We start from the raw sequence: 22,579 nt of genomic DNA on the forward strand, positions 1-22,579 counted from the left end.
AAAGTACTTAGAAAACCTTAAAACATTAGATAAATGTTAGCTATTGTTACTGATTAACTTTTTTCTAAAGAAATTAGGAGTGAGCAGGATGCTCTCAGAAAAACCTGGAAAGACTTGTATGGACTGATGCAAAGTGAAATGTACCGTGTACAAAGGAACAGCAATATTGTAAGATGATCAGCTGTGAATGCCTTAACTCTTCTCAGCAATACATTGATCCAAGACAACTCTGAAGGACTGATGATGAAAAATGCTATCCATCCCTAGAGAAAGAACTGATGGTGTCTGAACACAGATTGAAGTAGATTTTTAAAAATTTTACTTCCTTTATTTTTCTTGAGTTTTTTTTTTTGTCTATGTTTTCTTTCACAACATAACTATTATGGATATGTCTTGCATGACTGCACATGTATAACCTATACCGAATTGCTTGCCTTCTCGAGGTGGGGGGTGGGGTGGGGAGGGAGAAAGAGAGACAATTTGCAACTCAATTTTAAAAACAAATGTTAAAAATTGTTTTTACATGTAACTGGGAAAAAATAAAATACTAAATAAAAAATTAAAATAAAAAAAGAAATTAGGAGTAATCTCAGGAAAAAAATTCCCTCTAATTTCTAGAGCATTGCTCACCTCTACTAAAGTGTGTATATGGTGTCCACCTTCTTGGATAATTCTGTATTTCCTAGCGAACATGTCTCCTTTGCCCTCCAAACTAAAAAATGCTTCTTTTCTGTGATCTCGCAGAGAAAAGAGGGTGTGCTCAGTCCAAGTTTTCATGATCCGCTGGATTAGTTTGACATTTTCCTGAGTCTGCTCCACTCTCTGCTGCAGCTCGAAGACATCCACCTTCACCTTCTCCATGTAGTCCCAACAGTCAGGTGAATGCCAGGTGAATGATTTCTCTGCCTCCTGGAGCTGGCCATCTATGGCCATTAACTCCTCTTCTATCAGAGGCTGCTCGACCTCCAGAAGGCTTAGTTTCAGCTTATTATACCCCTGAACAAGTAGCTCGAGACTTCTAACGTACTGAACAGAAGCAGAAAAGCAAATGTTAGAGGAAACCATCATGAGAGACAAGTTGGCAGAGTGAATAAAGTGCTGAACTTGAAATCAGGAAGACCTGGTTTTGAGTCTGGCTTCAGAGAGTTTAGTGGCTATAAAAATATGAGGGGAGAACCTTTGGGATATTAAGTGGTCTCCCACAGAGGATTTTACAGTAGGACATGGGCAGGTGTAGATGGGTAGGTTGCACTCCACACCACTGGAGAGAACAGCCCCACTGAGGCTCCAGAGCAGCAGCATTTATCTATGAGCACATATTAAAAAGTCCCCAGACATAATTGCATTCCAATCCAAGATGTCCCTTTACAGAAGTTCCATCAGAAGTTCCAACACCTGAAGACACAAACCTTTAAATAAATGTTTCTTTTTTCATAGATGGCTAAGGTGGACTCTGGAATATCTGATTTCTCCAGCATCAGGAGATATTTCACTTCTCTCAATACAGCCACGAGCTAGAATACAAAAATTGGGGAAAACCCTCTTTGTAATATTTCATAGAAAGAGATTTTGCGATGAGAGAATGATTTATTTGCATTTATTAAAAAAGGAAGGACTTAGACAATTTTTCTTGGGGTCCTCTATCTTAAGAGGTACCAATGTGACACAAAAATCTATCTGTGAAAAGACTTCCATTTCTGTATCATACTCTCCTCTACATTGTCTAAAGGTGAGGAGAACAAAGTCAGCATGGAATAGCATTGAGTAACAATCAAGTGGTTGCCCAGGTCCACCTGTGAAGTCATTGGGAATGTAAGTTCCTTGAGGGCAAGGGATGTTTTTCATTTTTGTCTTTGTATTCTCAGTGCCTAGCATAGTGCCTGGCACACAATAGATCTTAATAAATGTTTGTTGAATTTAATTTAAATAAACAAACTACAGCAAAACTAGGTTTTCCTGTGTCTTTCATTGATACCATGCTAGACCCTCATAGGTAACTAAGGGGTGCCTCGTAGAGAGAGAACTGGGCCTGGAGTCAGGAAGACCTAAGTTTGAATTCAGTCTCAGACATTTAGCTGAGCAAGTCACTTAACCACAGTCTGACACTTTCCTCATCTGTAAAATGGGATTAATAAAGCACCTACCTCTTAGGATTGTTATGAGGATAAAATGAGATAATTGTGAAGTATTTAACAAAACTCAAAGTGCTATATAAATGTTAGTTATGATAATTATCATCCTAATTATCATTATTATAAGCTTCGTTGGTAAAATAAAGACATTGGACAAAAAGTTCCTGCCAGATCTTATATACTTTCCTAGGTGGAAAAAGCCCTATGAGTCTACGATTCCCTAAATCCTAGATTTTACTTACACACACACACACACACACACACACACCCTCTGCTACAGCAGATAAAGCACTGAAGTCAGGGAGGCCTGAGATCAACCTGCCTATGACACATAATGGCAGCATCAAATCACTGGTTCTGGAAAAGTCATTAAGCTCTCAGTGCACTAGGCAACACCAAGACTGTAAGTTTCAGAGACCTTTCTGACTTGTGTTGGTAAAGAGAGTTTCCCACTCTGGGAGTTCCCATTAAATCAATGAAATCCCACATCCAGGCCTTATCCTCTGGTAGATATTGGTTCAAATTCAGAATTTCATTTTGTAAATAGTTACAGATGCACACACACATCAAGCCAGTGAATGTCAGGTAACAGCTTTTAAAAAGAATTATTAATGCAAGATTTGCTACAGACATTTTAATTTACTTTCATATTTAGTCATTTATCAGAATGAAAAGTGAATATCTTGGAAAGATAATAAAGAAAAGGCCTATTTTACAATTCAGAGTTGATTATCCTTCCCCACAAAGTGCTTCTCATTCTGACCTCACTGTTTCTTTTCGGGGATCGCAGCTTGCCCAGTCTCCCATCGTGGAACCCCAGGGGCCCTCCCTCGACTCTTCCTTGTCCTTCATCTTTCACGTCCGAGCAGTGACTGAATCCCACACGCTATCCCTTGTGTCTGTGTCTTCCTCTCACCTCCCAGTGCTGTGGTCCTGGCCGGATCTTCATTCCCTCCTGCCTAGACTATTGCCACCCCTTCCAAGCAGGTCTTCCATCCTTCAGTCCATGTTTTATACCGCTGCCAGAACTATCTTCTTTATGCAAATACCTGGTCGTGTGAAATCCTTTGTTTCAAAGTCTTTAATAATTCACTTCTAGCTAAAGTTCAATTGACTGCACACTAAAATTCAAAATCCTGTTCATGACATTCAAACGGGTCAGAATTTTATGCTATCCTACTTTTCCAGTTACCTCCAATGTGCTGTCTCCGTACCCTCTATGCTACGGTTAAACTGCTCCTCCTACCCTGCCAAACACACACCTTGAGTTTTCCCACCTCCTTACTTTTGCTTATGCTGTTCTTCCTGGAATGCCCTCCATGCTCCACTTTGCTTATTGAAGTTCCAATGTTTCTCTGAAGGTCATCTCAAAGGCCACATCCTTCTCGAAGCCTTTCCTGATCCTTCTGGCTAGAAATGTCCTCATCCCTCAGACCTCAAACCCACTTTGCTTACAGGAGTCAGGAAGACCCGAGTTCCAATCTAACCTCAGATACTTCATAACTGTATGACCCTGAGTAAGTCACCTAACTTTTGTCTGCCTCAATTTCCTTCTGCAAAATCAGAGTAATAATAGCACCTACCTCCCAGGGTTGTTGTGAGGGTCAAATGAGATATTTGTAAAGTGTTTTGCAAACTATAAAGCAGTATGCAAATACCAGCTCATTATTATTATTATCATCATCTGCATTTATGTCACATTACCCACGACTAGAATGTCAACTACATGATGGCAGAAGCCAACTCTTATCCGCACTTTGCATTTGCCCTGGTACTTAGCATGGAGCTTTATATACACTATGTATTTAATAACTATTTGCTTAATTAATGTAAGATGTCCTTTTTTAAAAATCAACCGTACCTTTGGATCAAAATTGACACTAAGGAGACCGTGAGCAGCACTGTGTTTTATCAACGGCTGGTTCAAATTGAATTCACAGATTTCATCCACCGTACTTTTCCATTCTGCATAGATACAATCCCCAAATTGGTCAAGTAAATCGAGCATTTCTACATACTTCTGATGTAGTAATATAGCATCAGGTCCTTCCAAGATCCTGTATGGAAATGATTTTAAACCTTTATTTGACAGAGTAAAACAGTATTGTTTAATCATTCTATAATCCTTAAAATGTCAAAATTTAGAAAAGCATTCATAGAAAAAAATTGCTTTGACCAGATCACACATGTCAATATTTCTGAAGCCAATGAAACATTTTACCATGCAAAAGGAAGAGACTTAGGTTCCCTTCAGAGCAGAGTTTAAAATAAGAAACAAAGAAATGCACAGAAAAATTATTTTTTATTAATTTTAATTTAATTAAAAATTAATTTCATTAATTTTAATTTTAATTTAATTTAAAATTAATTTATTAATTATTTTTAATTTTAATTTAGTTTAAAATTAATTTATTAATTATTTTAAAAAACTTTTAGCAAGCAACAGAAGGGAAAAAGGAAAAATGAGGAAATAACCACATTCATATGGGAACAGAGAAATTAAGAAAGGTGTTAAAATGGTCCTAGAGGATGGGGAGGGAGGGAAAAATGAGAAAAGAAGAAGGAAGAAGAAAGAAGAGAGAAGGAAAAAGAAAAAAAGGAAGAAGAAAGAAGGAGAAGAAAAAAAGAAAGAAAGAAGAGCTGGTTTTCATAAAGCACTTTAAAGTCTGAAAAGCACATTAATTTCATTTAAGACAATGAGAGAAATTATGTGGAAGAATCCATAGGATTGGTGGACTCTTCCCAAGTATGGCAACTAGTTGGCACAGTGGATATGTATTGGACCTACAGTCAGGAAGACTCGAGTTCAAATTCTGCCTCAAACACCTAATAGCTGTGAGATCCTGGGCAAATCATTTAATATTCATGTGCCTCAGTTCTTTCACCTGTAAAATAGGCGTCACTACAGCAGCTGCCTCCCAGGGTTATTGTAAGGATCAAATAAGATAATAAAAGGACTTAGCAAAATCAAAGCATTTGTTAATGCCAGTTATTCATTTTACTGTTAGTCTGAGAATTAATATCAGCTCACTCACACTCACATCATCCCACCAGGCTTGCTGGGATTCTGTTGCCCATTAAGCCCTAAAATATGAATTTCTTACGGATGCTGAAGATGCACCAAGTTGGACCAGAATCCGTCAAGGCGGTCGCGTATTTCCTTGGCCCATTTAAGATTTCCTGAGGTAAATGGCATATTCTTATTGAGAACTGGATTCCCTATTTCAACCTGTGTATAGGAAGAGTTGGGGGGGGGGAAGTCCAGTCAACTAATGTGACTCAAACATTTTAGGCCTCCTCTTTCTCTTCTGTTATGCCAGTTAGTGGGAAATGCCTTAAATCAGAAGTAAGTACTTTCAGTTCTAGACTATCCCAGAATGTCAGAGTGGAAAGGGGCTTCAGAGGCGATCTGGTCCAACCTGTAGCTGACCAAAAGCCCCTTCTACAATCTCCCCAAAATGTGGTCATCCAGCCTTTGAAGACCTCCAGTGACAGGAGGCTCACTACTTCCCAAAGAAGCCCATGCCATCAACTGTTAGAAAGTGTTTCCTTATATTAAGCTTTAGTCTGTCTCTCTGCAAATTCCATTTGTCAAACGTCCTTCTCTTTGAAGAGCCCAAAGATACAAAAGCATGTGGCTTGAATGGATTATCAGAAGACCTAGGCGGGGTACACTGTCATCCTCTATGTTTGCTTCAGAAAGTTCTCTCTCCACCCCCACACCCCCACCCCCGCCCCATGGACATCGAGAAGTAATCTCAGGGAAACTCAGGGATTTTAACACTTGCCTGCTTCAAGTGCTCACTGTACAGGTGCTTACACTGGTCCAGCTCCTCATGAAACATTTGCAACAACTTCTTATAGTAAGGGCTGAAAATGTCCATGACAACTGGTTTCACCAGAAAATTCCCAAATATGAACAAGAGCTATTAAACAAAAATCCAAATTAAAGGAAGATCCAGGCCTTGTAACACACCCAAGCAATTTCCTAATTTCCTGCTAAAACTCTGGCACAAGCATAATCATAGCCATCTCATTGTGATCCCCCCCAAAGCTAACAGAATCGGGGTTCTTTGTTTCTCCCCAGTATTTCAGTGTCTACATGCAGGGATGAAAACATGACCACAAAGAAACGGAGACTCAGGGTTTCCTAGAGAATCCTCTCATCGGGGTTCTGCTATGTATATGGAAATGGTCATTTAAGTTCCTAATGATTTTTTTAGGTTTCCAAGAAAAGTAGTCACCAGGATTCAAAGTTAGCCACGTACTTCCTCTGCTCCAACAAAAGCAAAAGGCATCAGAGGTATACCACAACCTGTGCCAAAGGGACTGACCATCCACTGCCTTGCTGCCCTACTAAGAGACAGATGCTGTGCTGTTTATTGAAACTGTGGACTAAGACAGTGTCTGTATTTTCCCAAGTATGAAAAGGCTACATTCAGAAAGTATCTTGTATCCAATTCGCTAACAGAAAGGAAATGTATGTGGAGGGATGTGATGTATAAGTTAAAAGAATAAAGGAATAAAGTGGGGATAGATTCATTCCAGTGCACCCAACGCAATCTGTATATACTTTATAGTGTCTAAGAAGTGGGCACAGAATTATGGCCAGATTTATGAGCTTGGGCAAGTCACTTTTTCCTCTTGGTCTTGGTTTACTCATCTTTAAAATGAGGAGGTTGGGTTTGATGCTCTCTGATCTCCCTTCATCTTCCACAACTCTCTGATTTATGCCTTTGTGGGGTGACCTGTGCACCAATACAGATCACTACTCTTTGGTTCAGGGAGGTCTTAATGAGGGCTGACTATGTGCAAAGCACTGTGTTAAGTGTGGAAGACACAAAGTGAAAAAACAAGTAGATTCTGCCCTCAAGGAGATCACAATGAACCAGCTGACTTCTGAGGTCGCTTCCTGCTCAACATTGATGATTCTGGGACCCCATAATCCCATCTTGGGGCTTTCAAGAATTTCTTGGCCAAATAATTCACCAGCCTCTGGCCAAGCTAGTGATGAGTCTCTCAACTTGGCCAGCCCTGTCAGTGGATGCGGACATGGAGTGCTAAGTGGACCCATCCTCCAGGCCTCACCTGCTGCCAGAGTTTGGGTTCCACTGACCCTTTTCTCAAGAGCCCAGGGCCCTGCCTGCCCAGGCCAGGATGAGACTGCCAGACAGGAGTTGACAAGGTCTTCACAGGTTCCCCTGGAGCTTAGGAGCTCCTGGGAAAGACAAAAGCTTCGCATTGCACATTTGACTAGCAGCTGTGAAATCTGAAATGACTTTTCTTAGCTTAAGTAGAGCCTCTTACTTAAACAAATGAGCTTCGAGATTACAATTATCAACAAAACCCAGCTTCCTGAATTTGCCACTTGTGTTTTTGGTCTCTAGACTCAAGACCCACAGCACAGGCCCTGGAGTGAGAAACAAAGCCAGGGTTCAAATCTGGGCTTTGCCATTTGAAAGCCCTGGGGCCCGAAGCAAGTATCAATCTCTCTGAGCTTCAGTTTCCTCCTCTGTGTAAGGCATTACCTACTTCACAAGGCTGTTGTAAGGAAATCACTTTGTAAACCTTAAAGCACTAACTATAGATGTGAACAGTCCTCAGTATTCGGAATTCAGCAGTGCTCCTCCACTTGGTCATGATATGAAACGGCACCAGCGACCCAGAGGGCTGTTGTGCATGCATATTTCATTGACTTTATAGTATGATATCTACCAAATCACCAAATTAGAGGGCATCAGGATACTATGAGATGAGCATGGCTAGACGGTCAGCAAACAGGTTCAGATTCCACTCTGATGCTTCCTACCTCCATGACTTTGGGAAGTACACCTAACTCCCCCTGGACCACAGTTTACTCATCTGTAAAATGGAAGTCTTAGATTAGATGGACTCTTAGGTGCCTCTATGACCCCACGATCTTCTAGACCAGTGTTTCTTAAACTGAGGATCATGACCCCACAGGGGTGGTGAAAAATTTGGCAACAGTGAAAGGTTTCTGAATGCACAATGACCAAAAACTAATTCAGAATCAAATGCGTAATGAATCCAAGGTGTTTATGGCAGTGCTTGCCCATGCAACTTCACTGTAGCTTTGGTTCTAAACACAAGGCATGCACGTTTTGCACTGTGCATGCCCTCAGGCCATGCATCACAATGAATGGGGCCAAAATGTGAAAAGGGGTCCCAAGTGGAAAAAGTTTAAGAAGCCCTGTTCTAGAGAAGGAAGCAGTTCCAGAGACCAACCCGTTCAAGGTCAAGAAACAAGTGAGCATAAGGTAAAAAGGTGAGGACCTAAGCCTCCTGCCTTCCAGCCCCAGCACGTCCCCCCACACCATGCTCATGCCATCTGCATCTCTTGGAATTAAGGTGCCATTTTATTTGGGGAGTAGAAACTCAGCACAACATCTCTTTCCTGAGAGAGTGGGTAATACACCTGGCATGTTGTTCTAATGAGGCTGCCATTTTTGTTGAGTACATGGAGTAACAGGGAGAGAAGGGGAGGTGAATGAGGCTTCACTTTCTTTCTTGGAGTATTTAAAAGATTGAAGATGAATAAGCATAAGGATAGGGGGGCTAGACCTGTGATGTTATTGCCATAGGGGACTCCTAGATCAGGAACCCCTAATCTGTAGTCCATGAACTTGTTTTTGCTAAAAAAAAATATCTATCTACACCGAAGTCTTCCAAGCTCCAAGGCCAGATCCCTAGCCATTACACAAAACAATGAAAAAACCCCCAAACTGTCTGATACTACTCATCAGCTAAACTCACTGGAAAAAGAACCAGCCACACACCCTAGAAGAAAGGATGTAAACTAAGATGGAAATGTAATTACATGCCATCAATGATTAACTTTCTCCACCCAACTATTGTTTTGTAAGGTTTGTGTTTAGTATTCAAACCCCAAGGTAAACACTCCTTCCAAGAGAATACAAGAAGTGTTTGCTGTAATCATGGAAAGAAACATTTATCACCAGCCTTGAGTTTCCAAACACTCATTGAACCTCTGATCACAAGGACAAGCTCTCACAAGGGAAGGCTTCCTGGAGATGTTTGAGAGGCCCACATCAAAGTGCACAATGTACCTAGCATAAGCTCATCTCATCCTTTGAGCCACTTATGCCACCACTGCTGGGCACGTACTCCAAGGAGGAAATGAGGGAAAGGTCCCCCATCTGCTCAAATACTCATAACAGCACTCTTTTGGGTAGCCCAAAACTAGGAGCAAAGGGGATGCTCATAGACTGACTGAGCAGTGAATGAAGCAGTTATGGCAGATGAATAGAAAGGAATATTAGTGTGCAGTAAAAAATGACAAACATAAGGAATCAAGGAAAGAAATGGCAAAGTTTATATGAACTAATGCAGAGTAAAGAAAGAGTGCCACTACTCAAAGCCTTCAATAGAGGAAAGTTTTAAATAAGAAGAATATTAAAAAGCAGCCTGATGGTGATGCAATTGTAATGACCAGTTTTGGTCTCAAGGAACAGAAGATAAAGCACGCTTCTCTCCTTTTGGTAGAAAGTCAAGGCAACCATCATTTATTAATCACTTAGTATGTGCCCAGCAGAGAGGAGGGCAAAAACAGGTGAAGAAAACGTCATGGTATTTGCTACCTGTTAGATCCCTGGAAAATTCACTTCACCTCTCTGGGCCTCAGTTTCCCTATCTACAAAATGAAGAACCTTCTTGCTAAATCCACAACACTATAAGCATTCAATTTAATTCGAAAAGCTTTAATTAAGCATCTAGCGTACTCAGTACACTTGTTACAAGATACAAAGAAAAAGCCAAAAGCAACCCTTTTCCTCATGGAGTTTACATCATTACAAGATACACATTCTCGCCAACATTTTGGCAATTTCACCCTGCAGTTCTTTGGCGCTCTTCCCTGGATCCATCATCTAGGTCTCATAACAAATCTACATTTACTTAGTTGCAAAGATCTAGGATCTGTTACTTGGACTTTTCCACTTCAAAAGATACTTTGGAAGTGGGACCCTCCTGCTTATCTTCAAATAAGTTATTTCCATCTTCACTGTTCTCCCTACTATATCCCTGTCCTCTCTGGGCATGGTCATGAATGGTCCCGGACGTCTAGCTGCCTTTCTCCCTCTGACACAGTTAAGCTTTGGAGTCACTTCCAGGGTACCCTTCAAATTGGTTTTTATTTTGTGCCAGCTCTGCCCTGTTTCCCTGTTCCCTTTTCCATCAAGCTTTCAAATTGTTGGGTCTTCACAATGTTTTTTTCCCCCACTAGGAGATACTGATTTCCTTTTATATACTTTTTCCTCCATTTGGTGCCCAAACTGAGAGACATATGCTGAGCATGAGACCCCAACATTGATGAACAAGAATTAAAAAAAAATAGAGGAAAGCTCAAATGTGACCCTGGCAAGAGCATGCAGATGTCTTCTATTAGGGAGGGTCCTGGCTTTTCTCTGTGGGTCCTGAGACAGACTAAATTTTACTAAAATTTAATTGGAAGATTAAAATCCTGGGCATCTCAGCAAAGTTCAATGCACTGATGTTCTAAAAATAACTTTTCCTGGGACAAGCTTGATGCTTTATTAGACTATCATTCAACGTGTGCCATTCACAGGCCCCCCAGCTTCTGGTGCATTCTTTCCCCCTAAGGTTATCTCCCATCTATAGTCAGTATGGATCTTTTATGTTCCTACTTGTGTACATGTTCTCTCCCTGTTAGAATGTAAACTCCATGAGGGCAAGGGCTGCTTTGGGCTTTTTCTTTGTATCTCTAGTACTTAGAAGAATGCCTGGCAAATAGTAAGCACTTAATGAATATTTGTTGATTAATTGGTTAATTGATTAAGTAAAGGAGAAATAGGCAAACAATGCTGGATAAAGAACGAAACTGATTCAGAGGCAGTGTGGTGTGAAGAACGGGATGCTGGACTCGGATCAGAAAGATCTGGATTCAAATCTTGCCTCAATCACTTAATTGTGTGATCGTGGGCAAGTCACTTAACTCTGGGCCTCAGTTTCCTCATCTGTAAAATGAAGGGGCTGTATACTTCAAAGAAATCAGAGAGAGAGGAAAAGGATCCATATGTACAAAAATATTTCTAGCAGCTCTTGTGTTAGAGTGCAGAACTGAAAACTAAAGGGTAGCCACAAAACGGACACTAGCTGAACAAATCCTGGCATGTGAATACAATGGAACGTTATTGTGCCATAAGAAATGATGGAAGGCACGGTTCTGGAGAAGCCTGGGAAGATTTGTATGAACAGATGCAGAGTGAAGGGAACAGACCCAGGAGAACAATGCATACAATAACAACAACACTATTAAGGCAAAGAACTGAAAGACTTCAGAACTCTGATGGTGCAATGACCAACCGTGTCTCCAGAGGACCTACGATGACTCGTACTGCTCACCTCCTGACCATCCTGAGGGACGGACACAAGGTGGAGAAAAAGACACATTTTCAGACATGGCCACTGTGGGGATTTGTTCTGCTGGCCTTCACTTGTTCCACTTGGAACCCTTCATTACAAGAGTTTTCTTTTTTCAATATGTAGTAGGGTGTAGGGATAGGGAGAAAAAGAAGGAAGAACAGAAGGATGGTGGTGGTGAGGGGAAGAACAGGGAAGCCTTTTTAATGCACATAAGAAGGGCTAGAATGGAGTACCAATGAGCAGAAGGTCTTTGAAAGTCATATATTGAGTTTATTTTCTATTTCGAAAGAAAATCAAACTGGACACAACAGAAATTCATACTTTCACGTACAACCTTCTTTTCTATTGTCTAGATGGAAATACCTGACTTACTGTAAAGTTGAAAAGAAAAAAAAATAAAATTATATTAAAAAAGTAAAATGATAAGTTAGATTCACTGACCGCTAAGGTCCTTCCTTTTCAGTTCTAAATCTAGGATGTATGTTGTTCCCCATCTCCCTCAGTTAGATTGTAAGTTCCTTGAAGGCAGGAATTGGTTTTCTTTTTCTTAATTGTATCCCCAGAGCTAACACAGTGCCCAACATAGAGTTGGTTCTTAATGAATGTTGATTGGATTAAATTATTGATGATTTTATCTTCCCCTAACAATTAAAATAGCTTTGGCTGATCATCGGACGCCAGTACTAACCTTAAATGCTGATTCCAAGCCTGAGCAGTCAAGGAAACCTGCACAGAGGACAGTGCCAAGCCTTCTGTCGAAGTCCAGAATTTTAGCCTTGAACTCAGTATAATCCTCTTCAAATTCCTGGAAAATGGAAACTTATATATGAAGTTGGGAGTGAAACCTCAGCAACCACATGGGCTTCAACTTATGCCTTTTTTTTCCTTTGATACCACCATTTCGATAAAGAATAGCCAAGACATCTACATACTCACGATCACACCTGAAATTTGCATCCCACTTTAAGATTTACAAAGTACTTAATGTGCGATTCTCACAATCACCTGGTGAGGTAAGTGCTATTATTATCATCCCCATTTTGTAGATGAAGAAAATGAAGCTCAGAGAGATTAAGGCAGAGTCTGCCACAGACTTTGAACCCACATCTTTCTGACTCCCAAGTCCATAGATCCTCTATCTACTCTCCCACATGGCTTCTCATGATCGCATTTAATCTATTAATCAATAAGCAGGCATTGAGTACCACATGAGTACTAGATACCATGCTGGGCCCTGGAGATATGAAGATAAAAATGAAATAATTCCTGCCCTCAAAGATCTTACAGAAACACACAGGTGAACACACACATATATGGTTATACATATAAGTATACTATATATAGTATACTATACTATATATGTATACTATATATACTATATATGTGTGCTACATATATATGTGAACTTGTGATTTAATTGGTGTAGAAAACGCAAAATGTGACAGCTTCCTCTGCCTATGCAGACCAGCCACTCATATGCAATTAAAATCTTGGAGACTTGCCCATGACCTTACGAGGTATAAGGGACTTAATGAAGGTCACATTTGGTTCTGGTATGTGTCAGAGACAGGACATGAACACAGGCCTTCCCGACCCCTACTCCACGCTGCCCCTGACTTACAAGTATTATTGCTCCCATTGTACAGAAGGAGCTGGGGTTCAGACAGGCCGTCCAAGGTGACAGCTGGTGAAGGGGCAGGCCTGGGCATAACCTTAGGTCTCAGCTCCAAAGCTAGGGTTCTTTTCACTAACCTAGGCCCACAATGATGGGAGAGGGTCCAATGGGCAGAACATACTCTGCCTCCCAGCTTAGAAGAGAGCTCATAGGTCCCACAGCCTAGGTTCTCAGGCTCCCAGGCTCCCTGATGAAGCAGCTCTGTCCTCAGATGGACAAGCCATCGCTTTGTGGCTCACAGGCCTACAAGCAACCCCAGCAGGCGAATGAACCCACAGGCCACATTCCCAACCAGTCCTCACCCTCTGCCCAAATATGGCATGAGACGAGTAATTGAATCACGCTTTAAAATAAAGAAAAGCTTCAACGGCAACAACAAAATCCTCTTCTACTTGCAGCTTTATCCTCACTGCCATTTGAAAATCTAACTTCATTCTCTCTTACGCTAGTATCTCCACCATTTTTATTTAGGACAGACATCCTACAAAAAACACGTAGATTTGTATTTTTTTTTTTATATCTAAGAGTGAATCCTAAAATTCAGACTCACCTAGATAATTCACCATTACTTTGATACACTCAAAAACTCTGCTGCTCCAAGACCCCAGAACTCACAGAGGTGGATGCTCCCTCCAACAAGACAGGTTGCAACCCCTCTACAAATCAGTCAGCACTTTAATAGTTAAGGTGCCTCAAAAACATATCATGATGGAGAGTCTGTGTGAACACTGACAGGCCCACATTTAAAACTGTTGTTTCGGGGCATCATACCAATCTTGGCACAACCTGCTGGTGCTTATGCTCTGTGCCCACATTCAACAACGCTCAGCTCAGATCCCAGCTTGTGCAGGGGCCCCTCCTGGCCTCTTCCCCCAATCCCTGCTTCCTTCCCTTCTGAAATTACTTCCCATTTACACTGTGTGTATATATTTATGTATGGGTTTTATGCATGTAATTCTCATATGTGTGTATATAAAAAAGACATGTATGTATGTGTATGTGTATGTATATATAGTCAGCTGAGCAGTGGATAGAGTGTCAGGTCAGAGTATGGAAGGCTCCTCTTCCTGAGCTCAAATCTGGCCTCGGACACTAGCTGTGTGACCCTGGGCAACTCATTTCACCCTGTTTTCCTGAGTTTCCTGATCTGTCAAATGAGCTGGAGAAGGAAATGGCCATCCACTCCAGTATCTTTGCCAAGAAAATCCCAAATGAGATCATGAAGTCAGCTATGACTGAAAAATGACCAAACAACAATGTATCTTGTACCCACACAATTTTTCACATGGCATCTCCGCCCTCCCCACCACCATTAGAAGGCGAGGTCCCCAAGGGCAGTGACCATATTTTTTGCTTTCTTTGTATCCCCAATGCTCAGCATCGTCCCTGGCCCACAGTAAGTGCATAATGAATGCTTGTTTACTGACAAACACATAATAAGTGCCTGCTATGCACCCAGGTACTGTGTTCAGTGTAAGGAATATAGAAACCAAAAATGAAATCTTTTCCACCTTGAAGCAGCTTCTGATCCAGAGCCTCAAAGGAACAAAAGGTCTTCCCACACCCTTTTAGGACTAAGACTTCAAAAATTGGGGTGGGGACCCCAAGCTACAACTCAAATTTGCCCTCCCCATGAAATAGGTTTATTGCTGAAACTGCTATTAACACAGTACCTGGTACATAGCAGGTGCTTCATAAATGCTTAGTGACTAACTTTACCCAATCCATTAATCAACCATCATGTATTTATGAAGCATCTACTGTATGCCAGGCCACTTGCTCTAGATGGTAGGGATGTACAGGCAAGCTAGTCCCTGCCCCTTGAGAGCTTCCATGCTATTGGGGGAGAAAAAATATACACACCCAATATTCACAGGTTAATGCTCACATGGACTCTGAGAAGTGCCCCCCATCAGTTGGAATTCTAATCTCTGCTGCCCTGGATGCCCACAGCAGAAAGGATGAAGTACCAGGGTTTGTTTTATTTATATTCAGCATCAAGGAAGAAGTTTCCATTTCCTCTAAATCAGTACAAACATTCCTTTTCATTCATATGCCATTAGGTCTTTGAAAACAGACCCTCCCCAACAAGTCTGAACAAGTCTAGTGTATCTCAGCCTCACACAAGACTTGCTGACCTGAGATCCTGGAACATTCTTGAAAGGGCTGAGTAAACACTTGGTTGGCTTGGGAGGAAAGGGCTGTTTGACTTGGTTGATAGCATCTATCCTGGAGCCTTGTTTTTCAGCACAAGGAGAAAATTTCACATTCCAAAAAGGAAACACTACAAACCGTTGATCATCAGCACCACAGATTCATGAGAAACCAGTGGGCAAAAGTCCTCGTAAGCATTTTTGTTGATTGTTCAACAAAATGAAATGCTAGACTCTTTCCATTAGATTGTGAGCTCCTTAAGGATGGGGACTGTCATTTGCTTCTTTTTGTGTCCCCAACACTTAAGCACAGTGCCTGGCACATAGTAGGTGCTTGAGAAATGTTGATTAATTGAACATCCCGTTGTGAAGGAACTGATGTGTGTCTTTCCTGCTTCATTGTGTGAGACAGAGGGGCTAATTGGGGAGTTGACCAGCACTCTGAAGAGAGAAGTATTCGATGGGACCTAATTACCAAAGGCTCCAACCTAGCAGTAATGCGGTGGTTCCTGAAGTAATTTTAACTCTTGGGGCTGGTACACTTGGGAGTTTTTCCCTTCCCAGTGAGGAGGCAGGAGACCTGGGGGCAGTGAAAGAAAGGCCATCAACAGAGGAGAGAGGAGATCCTGAAGCTAAAGGGCACAAGGACTTATCCTCAGGAATATATCTAAAAGGGTTTTTCCTTGGCTAAGTACTCTTCCTTTTCCTTACTTTCTAGCATTTCCAGAGTCAAAAGAGATCATTGAATATAAGAACTTTGTAAAACTCAGCCTCCAGTACTCCCAATTGCTGTGGAGGGCACCAGCATCCTCCCAGGTGTGCTGGTCCATAACCTCAGATTTATCTTTGACTCTTATCTCTCCCTCATCCCTCATATTCAATTAGTCGCCAAGATTTAACAATTCTGCTTCTGCTACATCGTTTGCATCTATCCCTCCATCTTCATTCACCTAGCCACCACCTTAGTTCAAGTTGGCCTCACCTCTGGCCCAGATGACTACAATAGCTTCCTAACTGGTGTCCCATTCTCAAATCTATCCCCACTCCAATCACCTGCCACATAGTCTGACCTTGTCACTCTTCAGCTTCAAAATCCTCAGCGTCTCCCTGGTGCCTTAAGGCAAACTCCTCAGCTCAGCATTGAAAGTGTTTCACACATTCATGGGCCCCCCTTTCTTGGAGGAGACCTCTTCAAGACATATTCTGCTCAACTGAACTAAATACTCATTTATAGTCATCCAGCAATAACCTGGAACCATCAACAATATGGTGGAATCTTGTCATCTCTATTTCTTTCTGTCACTTATGTGTCTACCAAGATGTGGGCTGCTATAAATATCATTTGCAAAAGCCTGCCAGTTGCTTTCATCATATGCCCATTTTCCCACCTCAGCGAAATCTTTACAAGAATAAGTTACAAACACTTTGAGATGTATGTGTATATGTGTTTGTCAAATGGGCAAGTAAGCATAGGGACTGGTCATTACTGATATTGTCATGACTGCCTTCCCTTTCCGCAGTGCTAAAGTCTGTGATTTCCATCCTCCCCCTGGGTGTTTGGTCCCCTCCCCTATTTCAAATACCTTGAGAAACCTTATAGCACTATTCTATGTACATGACAGAGAGCCGACACAGCAGTCACATTTTGTTCAGCTGAGATCTGGGACAACAGACGAGTCTGCTGAGAGCCTGGCACAGGCTGGAATGGTTGCTGAATGTAAACACAAAAGAAAGAGATCCTTCATCTTGGTACCTTTCCTACTCCTTTCCCTATCGGTCTATTAGGGAAAAAATCGAAGTTAAATCAAGAGTGACTATTTCATTCAATATTAATCATAACTTGGGAACCTGAAAGCTCTTTTCAGGAAACAGCCTGAGAAAATCTCTCCATTCTGTAAAAATGGCCCAGAAAACTTCTAAATAAGGGACCACTCGGTAATTCCAGGTCTGTGCGTGATGGACAAGCTTTTTCACAAACATCACCAAGACAAAGCTTTCAAACCTATTAATCAGCTGAGGTTAGCCAGGCGTGGGACTTGGAAAAGAGAATAGCATTTCAAACAAACACTGCCTTAATCATGCTTCTCATGAGTGTCATAGAAGTGAGGAAGCCTGGCAGAATACATGGAGAGTGGGCCTCAGGACCAGGAAGACCTGGGTTTAAGTCCCAGGTACATTCTGAGTGTGTGATCCTGGGTAGGTCATTTAATTTCTCAGTGTCCCAGGCACCTAAGACTTTAAATTCAGAACCTCTTCTAAACTGCATTTGGTAACAAGAGTTTCCTTTCTAAGAGTTTCTCATATTAATGAAATTCTAGGTCTGGACTGTCCTACCTACCTACCCCAAAAGTATCATACAGTATTATAGACAGAAAGGGGCATAGTGGATAAAGATCTGGCTTCAGAATCAAAAGGGCCTGAGTTCAAATCCCGCCTTTGATATATATTGACTGGGCAAGTCATTTAACCTTTCAATAATCTAGGCAACTCTCCAGGACGATAAATTGCTGACAAAGTGCTGACCAGCAATGGTAGAGGAAGTTTACTCACTGGGAGGTCCCTCTACCCTTGAAATCATTGGTTTGTTTTCTACCCCTCTCTATAGCCCTATGGCAAGCCAAGGAATAATGGAGCCTTTTGGAAAGGCTCCATGTCCTTTTCCCTTCATGGTTAAGTGGGCTGAGGTCATGTGGCCTCTTTATCTTCTCGGTGTTCTCTCCGTAACTGTACTTTCTTGGGGCCAAATTGGCTATAACTTCCTGTTACAAAACTACTATGACGGGAAAAGCATGGAACTTGGAGTTAGAAGACCTGGGGTAAAGCCCTGGCTCTGCCACTCACACCGGTTGTGTTATCCTGAGCTAGACAGTAACCTCTCTAAACCTCAGTTTCCTCATTTGAAAAACAGGAGTGTGAATAATAAGAACGATAGCCAGCATCGTTGTTGTTGCTCAGTTGTTTCAATTGTGTCTGACTCTTTGTGATCTAATTTGAGGTTTTCTTGGCAAAGATACTAGAGTGGTTTGCCATTTCCTTCTCCAACTTATTTTACAGATGAGGAAACTGAGGTAAAGTAGGTTAAGTGACTTGTCCAGGGTCATACAGTTACTGAGTGTCTGAGGCCAGGTTTGAACTCAGGTCTTCCTGACTGCAGGCTCAGCTCTCTATCCACTGCACCCCCGGCTGCCCAATAGCTAGCATTAGTATAGGCTTTAAGTTTTGCGAAGAGATTTACAAATGTCATCTTGCTTTACTAGGGAGGAGATGCACATAATGGATAGAAGACCAGTCTCAGAGTGAAGAAGACCTGAGTTCATGTCTCCCTCTAAAACATATTGGCACATTGCTTAGCCTCTTGTTATCTCCAGGCAGCTCCCTAAGAGGATCAGTTGCAGAAAGTGTGTCAATTTATAATAGCAAAGAGATTCTTCACACCAAGACACCCAGGACATCACATGTCCAGGCCAAAAATGAGATGTAAACAATAATACTTTCACTACCAAGCTTATAGGGTTATTGGGAGAATAAAATGAGATGATATGTGTAGAAACTACATTAATCTGTATAAAACATATGACTATACATCTTATTGTTATTGTTGTCATACATTTTAAATGTTAGGAAAATGTGTGAAACTGAAGATTGCTCAATTCAAACTAAAAATGAAAGTGATAAAATGAAGAAGTTACAGAATCTTAATGAGGCAAAAGGTTAGATGTTTGCTGTTCTCCCTCAGTACTTAATTGGACCTTGGCAAACAACTGATAACAAGGAGCTATTTTTAACCCAGTGCTGTGGGGATTCTTACAGGTAAATCCCAAGGGACCCAGATGCTGGAAGACATCTAAGATTAGAAGAGGCTAAAAAAGCAACAGCACCCATGACTTCCCTTTAGGTAAAGGAATAGATTACAAGTCTTATTTTTCCCCTCTTTCCAAGAAAAAGAAAGGGTGGGGGTAAAATGGAAAAAGAAATTTAAGAAGCCATTCACCAAACTGCAAAAACCATGGCTGGGAAGTCAGAGGACAAACTTCTTAAACAAGGAGAAAAAGGAGGCTTAATCTGGGGCAAGAGAGTCTCAAGTGATTCACAAGAAGAAGGAAAAGCAGGAAGAATGGGCAATGCTGACCCCCAGCCAGGTAAGAAAGGCGGCAGAAAAGCAGAAGGAAAGGAAGGCAGGTAGAAAAGCAGAAAGGCAGGAAGAAAAGAGAGAAATTGAAAAAAGGAAGGAAGAAAGGAAGAAAAGAAAAAAGGAAGAAAGAAGGGAAGAAGGAAAAAAAGAGATAAAGGAAGAAAGAAAGAAAACCAAACAAAGGGACAGATATTGGTTCCAATCCTGGCTTTTGCCATCAAACTACCTACATGACCTTGGTCAAGTCAATAAACCCCTGAGACCTCACTCAGTTTTTTTCCCCTATAGAATGTAAACTACTTGAGAACAGGACTCTTTCATTTTTGTCTAGATAAACCCAGCACTTGGCACACAGCAGGTACATGATAAATGCTTGCCGACTGATCAATTTCCTCAGGAGCTGGAGTTGAGATTGGTCTCTAAGACCCTTCTCAGATCTTCTATTCAAAAATTTGTTGGAATGTGACTCAGAAAACAATATTACCATGTTGTTGTAATCCCATGGGTCATAAGTTCTCTGCTGGAAAACCTTCCAGATCTCTGCAAATTCTGCACTCATTTCACAGATCTCATCATTCAGAACAGTCCCCTTGGTGCCGCCAAACTCAAGTCTTTCCAGCTTCTCCAATTCCAATATTGTAGAAAATATGTCCTTGGTAATAGACAAATAAATAACATGGTAAAGACTCAAACAAACTGCTCATCCAATGCTCATTTCCAACATTTAATCAGACACTTTAAAAACCTGCATTTCTGTGTACACGGAAAAAGAAAAGGAAATAAAGATTCTGTTGTAGAGAAGTAACTAGAAAACAGTCAAAACATATCAGACCTCAGGTTTTCCTCACTCTGGGGCTAGCTTTCTATCCTTTAAGTACACTTCCTCTCTAATCAAATGAGATTATGTATAAAATAACATAATGACATGTATATGTCATTGCAAACCTTAAAATGTAATTTTCAGAGCACCAGATACATTCCATTTCAAGATTTTATTTAAAGACTAGCTTTCATTACATATGGATTTCCATCTGTACTCAATGCAATGTTTACAGAATAATAAAAAAAATGATATGGAAACCAAAGAAAATCTCGGAAGACCTGAGAAGATGGCCTGTTAGTGTTTGTACAGAGGGGCTCTCCCTACGATCTTCTGAATCACTCAGAGAAGCAATTTCTCACTTACCTCACGGATGATAGTACCTGTTGGTTCAAAGGCATTGGAAAATACATGATTTTCATTCCAGGTCTATAACCTGCAGGAAGTATGAAGCAACAGACAATACCTCTAGTTTCATCAAACGGTCGAAAAAGCTGTCAAATCTCCAAAACACCATGTGGGATTGGAAATCCCATGGCTTGATCTCCTGGTGTCTGGTGAAATAGCTTGCCAATCTCTCCCTATAGTTGAAGAAAGTATTTTTAAAAGTCTTTAAGGTGCTTATGGCCACTTGCACCCGTTCCAAGGATTCTTCAACTTCTCCTTTCAAAAGTTCATCCTGGGAAAGGTAGGTGACTGCCTAAGAGGCAATGAGAGAAACGTGGTGGTCAGGAATACAGAAACAACTTTTCATTGGCTTCACTTTGTAGTTGAGGTTATCACAATTTGTTTTAAAGTGACATACACTCACATTAGCTGTAAATATCAATATAGCTTTGGAAAGGGTGTTAGATGAATGATGCAGGGCAAGGAGGGGAAGGGAAAAATCGTAAATGATTTAATCAGTAGTAAATAATCCAGTTCATAAACATTTATTGGGTACCTAACATGTACTAGGCACTATGTAAGGCACTGAGCAGCTTATGTTGTCTTAAAAAGAAGTAACACATCCACAGACCAATAAGTAAAAATTACACATAACCCAATACAAAGTAATTCCAAGAGGGAGATAACACCAACAGCTAAGTGGATCAGGAATCGGCACCTAAGCCAGAGATGCTAGGGACTCTAAGAGACAGAGAAGAGGAAGGAGGGAGTTCCACGCCTGAAGGACAACACATGCAAAGGCTCGGGGAACGGCAACCAAGCCAGTTTGGCAGAAGCCTTGTGTCGGTGAAGGAGGGTAAGGCAGAATCAACTTGGGAATCGAGGCTGCTGCCCAGTGATAAGGGACAGACTCCAATTCTACACATGAGGTAGCCTCAGTCTGCAGATGCTCCCACATAGGTGGGAGAAGGAATGTCATGTACAGGGAACAATTAGTGAGTCTATTCGACTGAGACAGAATGCATGAAGGGAAAGAGCTTCAATTCAGATGAGAAGAGGAGGAGGGAATCAGACCGTGGAGGCCTTTAAATGGTAGGCTGCAGATTTTGCATTTTACCACAGAGGCAATAGTTTTTTTTTTTTTTTAAGCAGGGGGGAAACGTGGCTGGTTGCGTTTGTCACAAAGAAAGATTAATTTAATAGTTGTGTGGGGGATAGGCGGGAGAAAGCAGATCCCAGAAGCAGGAAGACCAATTAAGGAGCTATTACAATAGCCCAGGGGAGAGGTGATTGGCCCCTGAACTAGGCTGGTGGCTAGAAGAATAATGGAGGTAGAAACCAGGCTCGGTGTCTGCCTGTGTGCAGGGGGTGAGTGAAGGAAGGCTCCCAGGGGGCAAGGCTGAGCACCTGGAAGGCTGGCACTTTGGGAGGAAGGAGGATCTAGTGACAGAAATACATTTGTAGTGTGAAGAATCTGAAGATTTGCACCAGGTGCTGCAGAGTGCAAAGAGCAAAAAGCCGCCGAGTGCAAATAAAGACAACGCTAAGAGAGAACCAGACTTGGGTCACAGACAAAAGGCAGTGGTGATGCCAAGTCAGAGTAAACAAGCCCACTTTCTGTTAACAACTGACGACCTACAAGTGCACCTCATGAACCCGAGGCTTGAAAAGTCGCCCTGTTTCATAGCAGAGTTGGCCCAATTTACGAGAACAGAGGTGAGAATTTACATGAATTAGCTCCCTGACTCCTAACAGGATCAGAGAGGGGGTCATTCACTGAGTCTTTTTAAGGACACCAGGAAACCCTTTGACCTCCCAAATCTTTCACACACCTTCCACCACAACCGGCCACCACTG

At 41.5% G+C, this 22,579-nt stretch overlaps 1 protein-coding gene across 2 annotated transcripts in view; it reads right to left on the reverse strand.

The window, feature by feature from the left end:
• The window catches only part of DNAH11 (dynein axonemal heavy chain 11), a 315,578-nt gene that overhangs the window by 256,310 nt on the left and 36,689 nt on the right, over positions 1–22,579 (reverse strand). For both annotated transcript variants that reach the window (XM_027872105.1, XM_027872104.1), the window contains exons 7-14: positions 20,802–21,035; positions 20,000–20,167; positions 12,244–12,360; positions 5,921–6,058; positions 5,237–5,361; positions 3,994–4,189; positions 1,410–1,514; positions 631–1,026 (exon numbers count right to left, since the gene is read on the reverse strand). In XM_027872105.1, coding sequence (XP_027727906.1) covers positions 631–1,026; positions 1,410–1,514; positions 3,994–4,189; positions 5,237–5,361; positions 5,921–6,058; positions 12,244–12,360; positions 20,000–20,167; positions 20,802–21,035 — 1,479 coding nt within the window. The remainder of the gene's footprint in view (positions 1–630; positions 1,027–1,409; positions 1,515–3,993; positions 4,190–5,236; positions 5,362–5,920; positions 6,059–12,243; positions 12,361–19,999; positions 20,168–20,801; positions 21,036–22,579) is intronic.

This window comes from Vombatus ursinus, unplaced genomic scaffold, assembly GCF_900497805.2.
Source record: "Vombatus ursinus unplaced genomic scaffold, bare-nosed wombat genome assembly UNPS02014799.1, whole genome shotgun sequence".
NCBI classification, from domain to species: Eukaryota; Metazoa; Chordata; class Mammalia; order Diprotodontia; family Vombatidae; genus Vombatus; species Vombatus ursinus.